The sequence below is a fragment of the Mixophyes fleayi genome, chromosome 11 (genome assembly GCF_038048845.1).
Source record: "Mixophyes fleayi isolate aMixFle1 chromosome 11, aMixFle1.hap1, whole genome shotgun sequence".
NCBI lineage: Eukaryota > Metazoa > Chordata > Amphibia > Anura > Limnodynastidae > Mixophyes > Mixophyes fleayi.
In genome coordinates, this window is record NC_134412.1 from 75,602,881 (window position 1) to 75,616,506 (window position 13,626).

Here is a 13,626-nt window from a genome sequence, read left to right on the forward strand (position 1 = left end):
AGGGAGTAGCCCAACCTTTAGGCAGTGTGTAAAACTGGTATTCTTATTCGTAGAATTTGAATGTATGCCTGACATATCTGTGACCCTGCATTCTAACAGGAATGTAGGCAGGGTGACATTCTTATATAGATATAGGGTCATTTAAACTCCCCTAACTGCATATTTGCATGTATTACCAGGAATTACTGCCCATATTTCTAATTCTTAAATGATAAAATGGAATATATCCATGAAACAGTGGTCCGCTGGCTGAATGATCAGGGAGAAATGACAGGGAGAAATTGTGAAGGGAACAGCAGTCCCTATCTATGATACGCTGATGGAGCGTATCCTCACTTTACAGCTGCGGTTTCCAGGTCAGAAAATCACTATTACAAAAAACATCTGCCTGTTTATAACCCCTGTCATACAGATGAGCAAAAACAAATGATATATTCATGTAAAATAGTTTATTTTATTGTTTTTCATACGTACTCATCATCTGGTGTAAGCTGCACTGGCTCACTGGTAAACTGAGTGTCAAAGTTCTCCAACCCATAATCATCTGTGATCTGAGGCTTGAAGGGAGGAACAACCTGCTTCTTCTCCAGCTAGAAGGAAGAGAGAGAATGCGTTACCCTAACATGCTGCTCAGTAACGCCCATTTAGCTTTGTAGGCCGCTTCCAATGAATAAGCGTCTGAAAGCCAACTTCCCGTTAATGCATTCAGGGTTGGGCATGAAAAATTTGGGCATTATCTCAACTAGCTACATACCTGGGCAGTGGTACTGAAGTTTCAGCAAGGTGGGTAATGTTTTGAGACCACACTTTCATATATTAACATTTCTCTAAACACCCTTAAATCAAGGTTTGAAAATTATGTCTGGGGAAAGAAAAAGGAAGCTGCTGCAGTACCGCGTTTGAGCAGCAGATGTCGATGCAGAGGCCTCACATTTACATTGCCTTCTAGGTCACTCCTATCCTCTTATGTACGTACACACCACTTCATGTGTACAATTGTATTCCCTATGCAAAGCTTTAAAATCTGTAAATAAGTATTGTTTAGGAGATTGCAAAATGGTACAATTGGAAAATAAAACAGATCAAGTTTGATGTCAAAGTCACTGTATTTCTATCCATTAAGTATTATTCAGAAACGTTTTACATATACAACAATTTTATCATGGCCAATACAATTAAACCAGGACCCTGAGCTCCAACAAATGGCCTGTATAGTGCTCAATATAGAACGATATATTATGGCTCTGATATCCAGGTGACATCACTGGGATGTCTATAGACAGAGCTCCTGGTGTAGTAACACACAGAGACTATCCGGTATCCCTGTCAGAGCAGGTATTCTAGACACGACCCACTTTATTATGACCATTACTAGTCGGACAGTCTCCAAGTGCAAACATTTGGCATCACTACGTGTATTAGAAGTCAGAGGGGATAAAGGCACATGGTTCTATTATTGTAACATTTATTTATTATTGTAACATTATTGTAATATTTATTCTGTCATCAAAATACTTTTATATGTATCCCAAGATGCTATCAAAACCAAAGTATCCCCCCAAAATAGAAAGCAATAAATACAAATAAATAAAATTTACTTGGGTAACTACCAGGCAAATGAACCAGGAAATGCGCGTAGAGAGTCTGGCCACTGAAGAGTTAATCATGTCATTGTTAGAACAACTTGTGCATAAACACTGTACTTTTTAATGAAAACTAATACATTTGGAATGTAAAAATAAACATTAAATAGATAGCAAATGACACACATATGCTGTAATTCATTTTGATTTTAAACACATTTATTTTTTATTTAGTTTTTTATTATTTACAATACTGTAACATTGGTGTGTCGGTGAAGTGTGTGGAACGTGCTAGCACTACACTTGCCTACAGCAGCTGGTGTGCGGCTTCATTAACCCATTGTATGGATGACAGTGTTGTGTTAATCTGTTGTCTGCTGTAAAGCAATGTGCTAGATTGTTTTGTTAAATGCTTTGTGGCGAGCCTGAGGACCTATTTTTATTTCTCGATAATGGCTGTTTGGGGTGTGGTTCTACTTATTTCTGTGGAAGGTCCTAGTGGCACACGTCGGGTATGCGGAAACTGTGTACAAGACACGGTTAGCGGCCTTGGGCGGGGGGAAGATTTGTGCTGCGCACTAGTAAAGTTTAAGCAGTGCCAGGGTTCTTAAAACCTCCAGTCAATTTTCCGAGAAGCACTCTGCAAGGCATAAATTAACAAGCAGCTAAAGAGAAGGTAAGTAGGTTCTATATGCAGTGTATTGTACAGAGATTTACATGTCAGTTGGAGGATGAAACATGCTAAGAGACGTAAAGACAATGATTACATCTAGAAGCTTTCCTCCAAGCAAGTCACACTCCGCTTTACGGAGTACGATAGGACTTGGAGTCTTATGCTGGGATATAACGCTTTTTACATTTTTTTCAAATCAAAGCCATGTGAATTGTTAATTCACTGCTGACCTCAGTTTTCGATTCGCAGAACTCTGTACATACTCATCTGTTTCTAGCAAGGAAACATTTCAGATGACTCTCATTACAATCATACATGTTCAATCAAGAGTTGCACTTCCATCACAAGCCTAAGAGTCCATCACTGTTCTGCTGCTGTCTAAAAACTAAATGCAAACTCACCCAAACTCACTCCACGCTGACGGTTAGAACCGGACCCCATCCATCAGGTAACCAAGGCTCCCCCAGTGGGCACTGAGGGGACCATGATTACCTTAGCCCATTTTAGTTGCCTTTTCTTCCTTGCCTAGGATTACTAAGATTTATCTTAACTGGGTAAAACTCAGCGAGGAGGCCGTTCTAGGTCTTAACAGATCTTTATATCTTTACCGATAGAATTTTTAATTTAGATTTACCAAAATTGGCTACATTGTGTCCACAATTTTAAATAAAACCACAAGAAAAAACATTACTTGCAAACTACAAAACACTGGCAGACGGTTTACAGTTAACGTGATAAAGGAACGCTATGAAAGGGTTGGGGGCTGCAATATTTAATAGGAATAGTTTAAACGTGCAGAGGGCCACATGCATCTAAAGTACCACTTATGGCAGTGGTTCCCAAACTTTTGCAGTTCGCGGCACCCTTAGAGTCTCCAAATTTTTTCAAGGCACCCCTCCAAAATAATAACTGAGCAGTCCTGTTTTAGAAGTAGTTGGGTCAAAAAATTGTAATAAATATTTAGGTCAGGACAGAAATACTTATTTAGTTGTATGCAAAAATGCCTCCTCTGCATCCAGACACTCTGCCCCCCGGCAGGCTGCCCCCTCTGCCCTCTGTCATGCTGCCCCCCTCTGCTGCCACGCTGTCCCCTTCTGCTGTCACGATCCTTCTCACTCTGCCCCCTGGGAGCCGCGGCGTACACTTTGGGAACTGCCGACTTATGCTATTGTCTGTACTTAGACCAGGGTTTCCCAAACCCAGTCCTCAGGGCTCCCTAACAGTGCAGGTTTTCCATATCTCCTTGCTGGAGCACAGGTGTATTCATTACTGACTGATACATTGTAACGGATCCACAGGTGGCCTTAATTATGTCACATGTGATCCGGAAAACCTGCACTGTTAGGGAGCCCTGAGTTTGGGAAACCCTGACTTAGACGATACAATACTTCTCCCTAATATACTAACAATCACGTAAGTGTGAATTACACCTTAATAGGCATTGTAATAAAATTACTTACATCATCATAATAGAGCCTTTCCAATTTACTATTATATTCTGCTTCTTAATAATGTCCGACCGGTACCATCAGAAGAGATGTACTCAGTGTCTGGGCACACTGATCTCTCAATCTGTGTACAGGCTGCTGTATTCTCACTGGAACTAGCTGCCTCTATTCCTGCTTTCAAATGAAAACAAAAAGTCTCAGTCAAAGGTCAATAACCATCGCGGGGTTTAATAAGCAAGAATATTAAAAGGAATCTATCATGAGGCACCAAGTCTGCCTCTAGGACCAGAAGCACTGTCCTGATTGCCAAGTTCTGGCCCTTACGTTTACTGGGTTAAGGCTATGACACAATGCAGGGTGAGCCAGCCGCAGGGATAAGGAATGCTGATTTCTACACTGCGCCTGAATATTTCATGGCTTAGATAATTACACACTTGAAGACCAGTACTGAAACCAGCATACTCGGAGTGCTGTGTTAATCAGGACCAGACTTGTAGTGATTGGCTGTTGTTCTAATGCTGTGATTGGCCAAAGGTTAGTCTGCTTCAGGGAACGCTCTACTGCTTTGAATGTTCGGATGCTCCAATTAGTTTACAGGTTGAGCTAACCCTGTGTAAGATTAATGCGTGGCTCATTTGTCTGGTCAAAAGCGCTTACTACTGCTCAGAGGGTTTTTATTTTTGCAGTGTCTAGGAACATGAAATAATGATCTAATATGTTTGTTCATCCTGGGGCACACTGTTAAAGGAAAACCATGCGCATGTTTAGGCATTTTTCTTTGCAATGCCGAATGACTCTGTAAACAAGTGTTTTAGATCATGTCTATTTTTCTCTAATGCTGGGATTTTCTACATGTTGTGAGTAAAAATAGAAATTAGTGCTCACCCTCATGCTTGCACCCACTGAATGTCCCTGTGCGGTCGTGCTGAGTGACCCCTGCCAGTGTCAGCATTGGGGGTGTATTTAAAGTTAGCGTTTATTAGATTGGGTGCAGTTTTAGCTACAAGTGACCTAAACTCTAATTTGCTGCAGGTTGTTGGTGAACTCCGATTAGTTGGTGGAGGTAACAGAAGGGAGAAACCGGTAGCACCAGTGGCAGAAGTACCATTGGTGCACCGGGGCCTATGGAGATAATGGGGCCCGCTGCATGGCAGATGCAAAGGGTCAGAACTAGCGAGCTGTGGGCCCTGATCCCCTCCTCCCCGCACTGGGGGCCACAGATCGCTAGTTCCACCTCTGGGTAGCACACAGGTTAGCCGCAACCTAGACTGCTCTTGGATCCAAACACTAGTAAAACTGAATAAACTATGTCAGCTAGTGGCGAAATGAGTGGTGGTAGGAAGGAGAGGAGACGAATAGACAGCAACAGTAAATGGTGAGCACTATACATACTAGAGTGCTGTACAACTGTGGACACCTCTTAAATTCTCTTTGCACAGGGTTCAACCCATTTTAATAAAACCGTCGGATTCGTGTTTGTGTGGGTTTCCAGGTACTCTGGTTTCCTCCCACACTCCAAAAACATACTAATAGGTTAATTGGCTGCTATCAAATTGACCCTAGTCTGTGTGTGTGTGTGTGTGTGTGTGTGTGTGTGTGTGTGTGTTAGGGAATTTAGACTGTAAGCCCCAATGGGGCAGGGACTGATGTGAGCGAGTTCTCTGTACAGCGCTGCGGAATTAGTGGCACTATATAAATAACTGGTGATGATGATGAGGATTTTCCACCCACTACACGAAGAATACATTTTAATATACATTAAAAAAATAAATTGTAATCATATTCAATTGTGTTCTCCTATTTCCACATAATTAATAATTGACAGCTCCTTATTTCCCCGGCACAGTCAAGTTTTAAAGAGTGGACCCTATAACCCTCTACATAACGTGCAGTCCTATCTGTTCTTCTCTGGAAACCGTTAATTGCTAAGGTTAAATATGAGCTTTTAAAATGCAAACACGTGATATAATTGTGCTCAGTGAACATGTCACGATGTAGTACATCAAGGTCTGCTTACACGGCAGACAACGGGCTCTCATGCAGCTGTGCAGCAGTAATGTCTTCCAGGAAATTATTTTCCAAAATTGGGGACTTTGAGAAGGAGATTGATAGATTATATTACCAATCTGCAGAGATTACCATTCAGACTGGAACATTTGCACATCTGGCAATCCTAATCCAACAGACATGTCTCCCTCTGCACGTTTCCTAACTTAGAGTTTGTGACAAACTGCCCAGAAATATGTTTTTAAGCCATGTCAGAAAAAAAATCAATGGGAGAAAGGGAATAAAAAAAAAAACCTAAGCAAAAAAAACAAAACATACTTCTAAGAATATTATTTAGGATATATAATAGAGTGGATATGAAAAGTGTACACACCCATATTCAAATTACAAGGGTTTGGCACAGGACACATTGATAACCATCAACTGATCATGGGGCTCCTAATCACTGTGACAGAACCAAAACAAGTCCAGAATATAAAAGGAAGACCAGGAAGAATTGGGTCTATGACAGTTTGAAAAGAGTCCTAATCCATCCTGACATCGTGTTTACACAGTATTTGGTTTTGTAAAAATTCAATTCGGCGTAAAAATCCTCGAGCGATATGCCAATGGACTCAGTTTTGGGTACCACTGTACCCAGAACATTGCTGATTTTCCTGTGCGTCTCTGGGGTATGAAGAGGAGTATATATATATATATACACACACACACACACACACACACACACACATCACCGAGGACCACTCTGCGGGTACTTTGCAAGAATGGAATCTTTAAACTTCATGCTTGCTATCAAAATGTGAACTGTCAAATAATACTTTACTTTTGATTGACCATAGTAAAAAGAAAACAAAAAATTAAGAGTAACGACGTTTTGGACATGTCTGAGAATATACATACAATATAAAACACAGGATACACACATATGTAGCTTGGCTGTTTATGAGGAAATTGTTCACTCACTGGACTATATTTTAACCAGCAGCCATCATTTCCTACCAATTTAGCTAATAAATGGTTTAAAGTGGATGGAAATGCTGTTCTGGAAGACATCAGCATTAACATAACAGAAACGCATATAATTATTCATCCAGGTTAGCAGTGAACAGCCTGACTCAGCAGACAGACAGACATGGAAGTCACAGATTGTGTTAAAGGCACATAGATAACAATGCCCGACAAGAAGGGACACTGCCTGTATTTTATGCGTTTGTTTCTTAATCCGCTTTATCGCCACCATTTTTTACCCTTACATTGCAGTGTGTCTCCCATAGCCTGAATATCTCTCTATAGAAATCCGTACACATAGCAAGACAAGACCTCAGCTTAAGCCCTCACCTCCATGTGTCAGCCTGTATATTTCCAGGCTGGTGTCTGGACACGATGACATTATAGATGACCTTGTCACTATCTACACATCTCTCCCTCGCTTACCACATCTGACACATGTACAGCTAATCTACAGAAGGCACAACAAAGACACTTCATTCGGTGTCTAGTATGGGAAGTAAGGAAGTGCTGGATGCAGATCAGGACTTATTCATATATTTTATGAATGAACGTGTAAGTATTAAATGAAACCACAATTCAGATTTGCCTATCCCACCCATGTACTTCATGCTGGTAATACCAACCCCTTGTTAGATGGGTGGTAATCATGCTTACGATTACCACTACTCCAACATGGAGAAGGCCTACAAAGAAAATCCGAAATTATGAAAAATCAATTGGAAAAGAAACAGACTTACCTTCAACCCGACGCTGGACATCTCCGATGGGAGCACCATGCTGACAGCAAGTGATTCCGACTGGAGAAGTGTTCGGCACTGCAGGCTGACGTCATCACGACGTCTGTCAATAGAAATTTAAAGCGCCAATGTGGGGACCCCTAAGGTTAAGTGTTTAAATACTTAACCCGAAATTGTCACTTTAAATTTCTATTGACAGACGTCGTGGTGACGTCAGCCTGCAGTGCCGAACACTTCTCCAATCGGAATCACTTGCTGTCAGCATGGTGCTCCCATCGGAGATCTCCAGCGTTGGGTTGAAGGTAAGTCTGTTTCTTTTCCAATTGATTTTTCATAATTTTGGATTTTCTTTGTAGGCCTTCTCCATGTCGGAGTAGTGGACATCGGTAAAGCGTACCCAACCCTTGTTAGCTCTGACCTACCCACCATACATCAATTCGTACTTCCATCTCACTATCCGCGCTCATCCTCAGGTCAGGTTCACCGAGCTGTCCATTGTCTAGGGTAAAAGCCTAAATATATGTTTGATCCATCATAGTACAGGGCCATCATTTCTACTGATCAGAACAGAACTATTCATGTAAACAATTCATAGTGCTTCTCTCCTCCTCTTACATTGATGATGGTAGAACAATAAGATACGTAAGGGACGTACGACTCCACAACATCAGCTACTGTAAGTGTCCGCACTTAAAAAGATTTTCACAACGGAGAAAGAAAGGTGCCAAGGTATACATACAAGTTTTTCATCTATTACAAAGACAGATGTAAGGTCATTATTTAGATTACATGCTCTCATATTTAGAGGAAGGAATTCAATTATTTGGGATGTGCCGACGGACATCACCGGCTGCGCCCATTACCGCTTATTATAGTAAAGAATCTTCGCACCTCTACGGGATGTGAGGAAAAATTATTGGAGATAAGTGGCCACGGATTGTCTTCACGGACTGCTCCAGTGGCACGTCAGCGAGTATAGAATCCCTCTCAAGAGATGGTTGCAATGACATAACCGCAGGACTGGTAAGAACAGTAGGTGACGTATAACTAAAACAAGCTTTTCAGTTACGAGTACCATGGGTCCTCTCTGTGTGAAACAATTATAGACTAACAAAACTTTGAAAAGAAAAAAAAGCCATAGAGCTAAAATGTAACCGTTGGCCAGCAGTAAAAACATAGTTTTACACATATAAAATGTGATCTGTGTCTCCCAAGGCAACAACCAAACTAAGAGAGGTTAGGTACCCCCTGCCGTAGGCTCTGTCACATGATGATGCTTTGCCTCTACGTCAGGATCGGCATTACGGTGTGAGACGTACCACTGTACAAGTGAACACTACAACAAAAACCAGTTGATGGGAAATTTACATTAAAGTCAATTGTGTAAGAGACAAAAAAAAAAAAATCAATTGGACATTTTTCTAGCGCAGTTGCAAAATGAAAGCGGAGAACAGATTGGTTGCTATGGGTTACAGCATTATTTTTTCAGTTATCTGTGCAACGGTTTTCTCCTAATTCCTTCGGGTCGGATACTATGGAAAGAACTAAAGCAAGAGAGCATCAGATCTGCCATATAAAGTCGCTTGTCATCATAGTAAAATGATACCATCAAGACATCACTTAAAAATAAATTCTTCAGTTATCCGCAGGTATCATCTATACAAGCATCTTATTATACAGATGCACCAAATCATTTTTAGCAGAGCACACTGTGTGACGACAACATTTATTCCTGCTCGTGTACAGACAACGTGTATCTATGCTGCAAAGCCTGACCGTGCAATCCTGTTAAAAATAAGGGAAACACGCCCAAGCTCCATAGACCCCAGAAAGAATGTAAAGCAGAGAACAGAACACATCACTCACCCGACATCCAGACATCCAGGAACAGAGGTACAATGTACCCCCCATGTTCATATCAAGCTGTAGCAAGAGCAGAACATTCAATACTTTATTATTTGCGAAACACAATCAATGCGTGTTTGAAGGTAAATCTGGGAGCCGTTTTCCCATAGATCAGAAGCTGTTGGGAGCTGACCGCTGTTACCCCTTCTCCATCATTGCCACTAACCAGGGAGCGATCTGTCAATGCACACGGAATTTTAATAGACTTTGAAACACTGACTAAAAAGGAGGAAATCTTCAGAAACGCACTATTAAGCTTACTTTTCTACTCATTTTCCAGAGATTTAAATAAGCCTGTTATGAAACTTAATAATAAAGCCCTGAAGCCCAGCTTTCTTACAGCCTTAGATCACGAGCGCTCGCTGAGGGATCTGCGGACGAAGAGAACTCCGCACAGAACAGAAATCGCTCTTTGTCTATCTGTGGTCTTTCATCTCCCAGTGGATACAAGTCAGCGGCCAGTCACGGCACTTGAAGTGATCTTAGTCATACCGGGCATTCTTACCCATATACAAATAAATATCAGCCAAACAAATAGATGTGTAATGAGATGCCCGTTTTCCTAGCACATGTCAGTTTACAGGAACCAAAGGACCTTTAACACCAGGGAGACCGATATTACCGTTAACGCATCTGTTGCCAAGAATGCTCTTTTATTAAAAAAATTGAAATAAAAGACATTCTCTAGGCCTCCTTTGGAGGTTAAATATGCCAAGCCTAACATGACAGGAAGGCCGTGAACGTGTGGGCCATGACCTGGAAACTCCTGAGCAGGTTGCTGCTTAGCAACATGGGCAGGAATAACACTGACCTCCATAAGATTACCTCTGTTGGACAGAACTCAACATCTAAAAATAAAAACTGGATGAACAGAGGGAAGTACAGCCAGGCAAGATAACCTGTATGCTAGGAGTTCAGTAAACAGCCATTCTTTCCAGCTGATGGTGGTTATTCCAACATCATTGGCGTCCGCACAGCGCCAATAACGCAAGCGGCACAAGACGGATTCCTGGGAGATATCTCACCATTGAGGACGTAAGACAGGGATCGGTGGCTTGCGAGAGGACCACACCACTGCTAAGGAATCTCATCACCACGTTACAAGCTCCCTTGTTAATGTTTAGAGCTGGGTGAATCTATAACATATGTCTATCGTGTGTTACACTCCATAAATATTGGAGGAGTGACCACAGTCTAAGGAACGTCCTGTGTGCGTGGGAGAAAAATAATAATAAAAAATAATCAGGACAGCTTCTAAGTTTCCTGTAAGGTGCCCATTCAGGGGGGTATATCACTGAAGGTCCAAGGACTGGCCTAGGTGGGCTGACTACTGTATGGGGCAGTTCTTTTAAGCAGAGGAGCATATTTCACTCATTTCTATGCAACGTATGTTCTTCGAAAACTAAATAACGTACTAAGGGAAAAAATCCAGCTACAACTTTTTTGTGTAACAATGAAATGTGATACAAAATTGTGAATTAGATTACCTTATTGATTAGATAATTGTCCCAAAATAGAGACTAAAAGGTTAACACCTTAAGTGCCCATAATAATGACTAGTTCTAAAACATGTAAATCCAGAACTCTACATACATGTAGTGCTGGAGAAATTAAGCAGGTCAGTTCTCTAATAGCCAAAATATTCTGATCCGTTTAAGACATAAAATTAGCCTTGGTTGTGACCACTAGGTGGCGCTTTGTTACTACAAAACACAGCACTTACAGATCAGATAACCAGGCTGCTGATAGAACAAATACACTGATAAAATGATAAAATAATTACTGCATCTCCTTGTTCAATATATGTAAAACTAAACACGTATCCTAAAATTAAAACAACAGCAAAATTGCAATTTAATTTAAAGTCACTTACAAAAATTACAGATTTCTGAAAAATGAATAGCATGCAGAATAGCTATATTTGTGGCTGGACAGACATATAGCTGAAATACAGGGCTGTTTTTCCCATCTGAGAAAGCTATGTGAGCCATTATCATACATGTTCAGTTACACATGCCGCCGCTGCCACCTACTGACCATCTTGAGAATTGCTTTCTGCAGAGGTCCTGCAGTGTGAGATTCTAAAAGTGTACCAAGTCACTGGGGGCATTATTAATCAGAAGGAACCGTGTTGCGAGATCCAGGATAATCTTAAGCGATGATTTCAATTAATCAGCCGTTTCTTTGTTTCTACTTGGATGGAGGTATGCTGGTAACAGCAGATACAGCCCTGATTGAGGTCATGTGTTGTGTGGGAGGCTAAATATTGGAAGCATTCATTATTATTAACAACATGCTAATACATTAACTACTTAACGTCTGGAGAATGTTTAACCTGGGATATTTTTTTTGGGGTTCATCTCTCCTAACTATCATTTTGTTCAGATAGGGCTTTCTGTTGGTACCATATTGGAATAAATACATTTTGTAATAATAATAAACAAAATAATACATTCTTGTAGGGATTATATAAGGGCGGGGGGGGCTACTTTAATACATTGGGCGGAAGGCTAGAATTGTACCTCAAAATTCAATCTGCTCCAAGTCCTCACTATTGCGATATCAGATGTGTGTATTCTACTAACTTTGGATCTGGTCTCCCAGCCCAACGTCTGGTAGGTGAGAAGTTCTACGTGGTCCGGACCTCTTTATTGACTGGTTCGGAGGTAGACGTGACACCAGACACGATCCACCGCTGCTTCCGATGACGGAAAATCTGTTGCAGTAGTGAAGCTCCCTTGCCTGTACTTTAGTACCGAGCACACAGACACCACCTTATACTGCATCCTTGCCAACTCTCCCTGAATGTCAGGGAGACTCCCTGAAATAGGGGTGATCTCCCTCACTCCCTAAAGAGTCTGTCATTCTCCCTGATGCTGAGCCAGTACAAGACGTGGTTGGTTGGTTCAGAAATTGTGTCCTATGTATTGATGCCTATGGAGGTGGCCATTTTCATGGAGACCAGGATTTAATCAAAGACTGGCAGGTAAGACAACAAGACTTCAGTAATGGAGACAGAAATGTAAAAGACACTTCAGTCTCTAGAGATTCATTAGCTGCTTTTCGACAATCGTTTAGGGGCGGGACCAAAATGATGCGATTTGTCAAGCCCTGCCCCCGCACACCCACCTACCCCAGGATCTCCCTGAAGCCAATGAGGAAAAGTTGGCAAGTATGCTGTACTGTATAACAAGGCCAGGTATGGGGTATGGGCTAGGGTCAGGCACAGTATACACATACTGAAAATAAAGATGTCTGGTGCTCTATACAGCTCTCGCTCTGGTCAGTGAATTGGTCCAGTTTAATGGACAATTGAGCAGATTGTACATCGGATGACGAGGGATCGGGGGAAGAGAGATCCATGCGATTTAAAAAATTGAAATGTTAAAAAGGAAAACAATAGAAACTGTTCTCATTCACCTTCTATGTCCACAGATCAATATGAACGGTGTTACGTTTGTTTCTTTTTAGGATAGTGTTTTCTGAAAAGAACAATCTATTGTATCCCCTGCATATCAATGTGTTTGATTCCATCAGGTCCACAGTGATTATGTTGGAGTAACAACATTCTAGACATTAGCTGTGAGACTTCCTGCATATTCCATTCCCCAGCGAATCAGCTTGTCGGTACAAGCCAGCGTCACAGACTAAGCAACGGTATTACCAGCTGGCCCTGTGACCTTGAGGCTCACTGCACCAATACAGCGGTGCCTTATCCAATATCTGAGAGGTGTGTTCCTTCCGTTATAAATACAGCTGCTGACTTTGTACTAGTCAGAGTCGTATGTACCTTAGGGCTTTATTCTAATCCTTGAGAAATTCTGTTTCGAAATTACTAGCAGCAAATTTCCAAACGACAGCTAGGAGACTTGTCTAAGCTACACAACAGAACACAGCATCGCGTGTGTTTGTGTGACTGGGGTGCGCGTGGTCAGGATTATCTTCGTGAGTAAATGTACAGACACTAGGGTGTAAATGTATCAAGCTGAGAGTTTTCCGGTGGGTTTGAAAAACCAATCAGATTCTAGTTATTTGTTTAGTACATTCTATAAAATGACAGCTAGAATCTGATTGGTTGCTATAGGCAACATCTCCACTTTTCAAACCCGCCGGAAATCTCTCAGCTTGATACATTTAACCCTAGGTGTGTATTATAGTTTATCAATATAAGTGGATCTCAAAAGATTAAGCTTTCCTATATCTGCTGGTAGTACATAACTATAATAACTTTAGCAAGCAAAGCAATATATCTTCAGTGAAAT

General features: G+C 41.3%; 1 protein-coding gene across 3 annotated transcripts in view; it reads right to left on the reverse strand.

Moving 5' to 3' along the window:
• PRKCZ (protein kinase C zeta) overlaps positions 1 to 13,626 on the reverse strand; it is a 137,084-nt gene that overhangs the window by 2,669 nt on the left and 120,789 nt on the right. For all 3 annotated transcript variants that reach the window (XM_075189590.1, XM_075189592.1, XM_075189591.1), the window contains one exon: positions 475 to 590. In XM_075189590.1, coding sequence (XP_075045691.1) covers positions 475 to 590 — 116 coding nt within the window. The remainder of the gene's footprint in view (positions 1 to 474; positions 591 to 13,626) is intronic.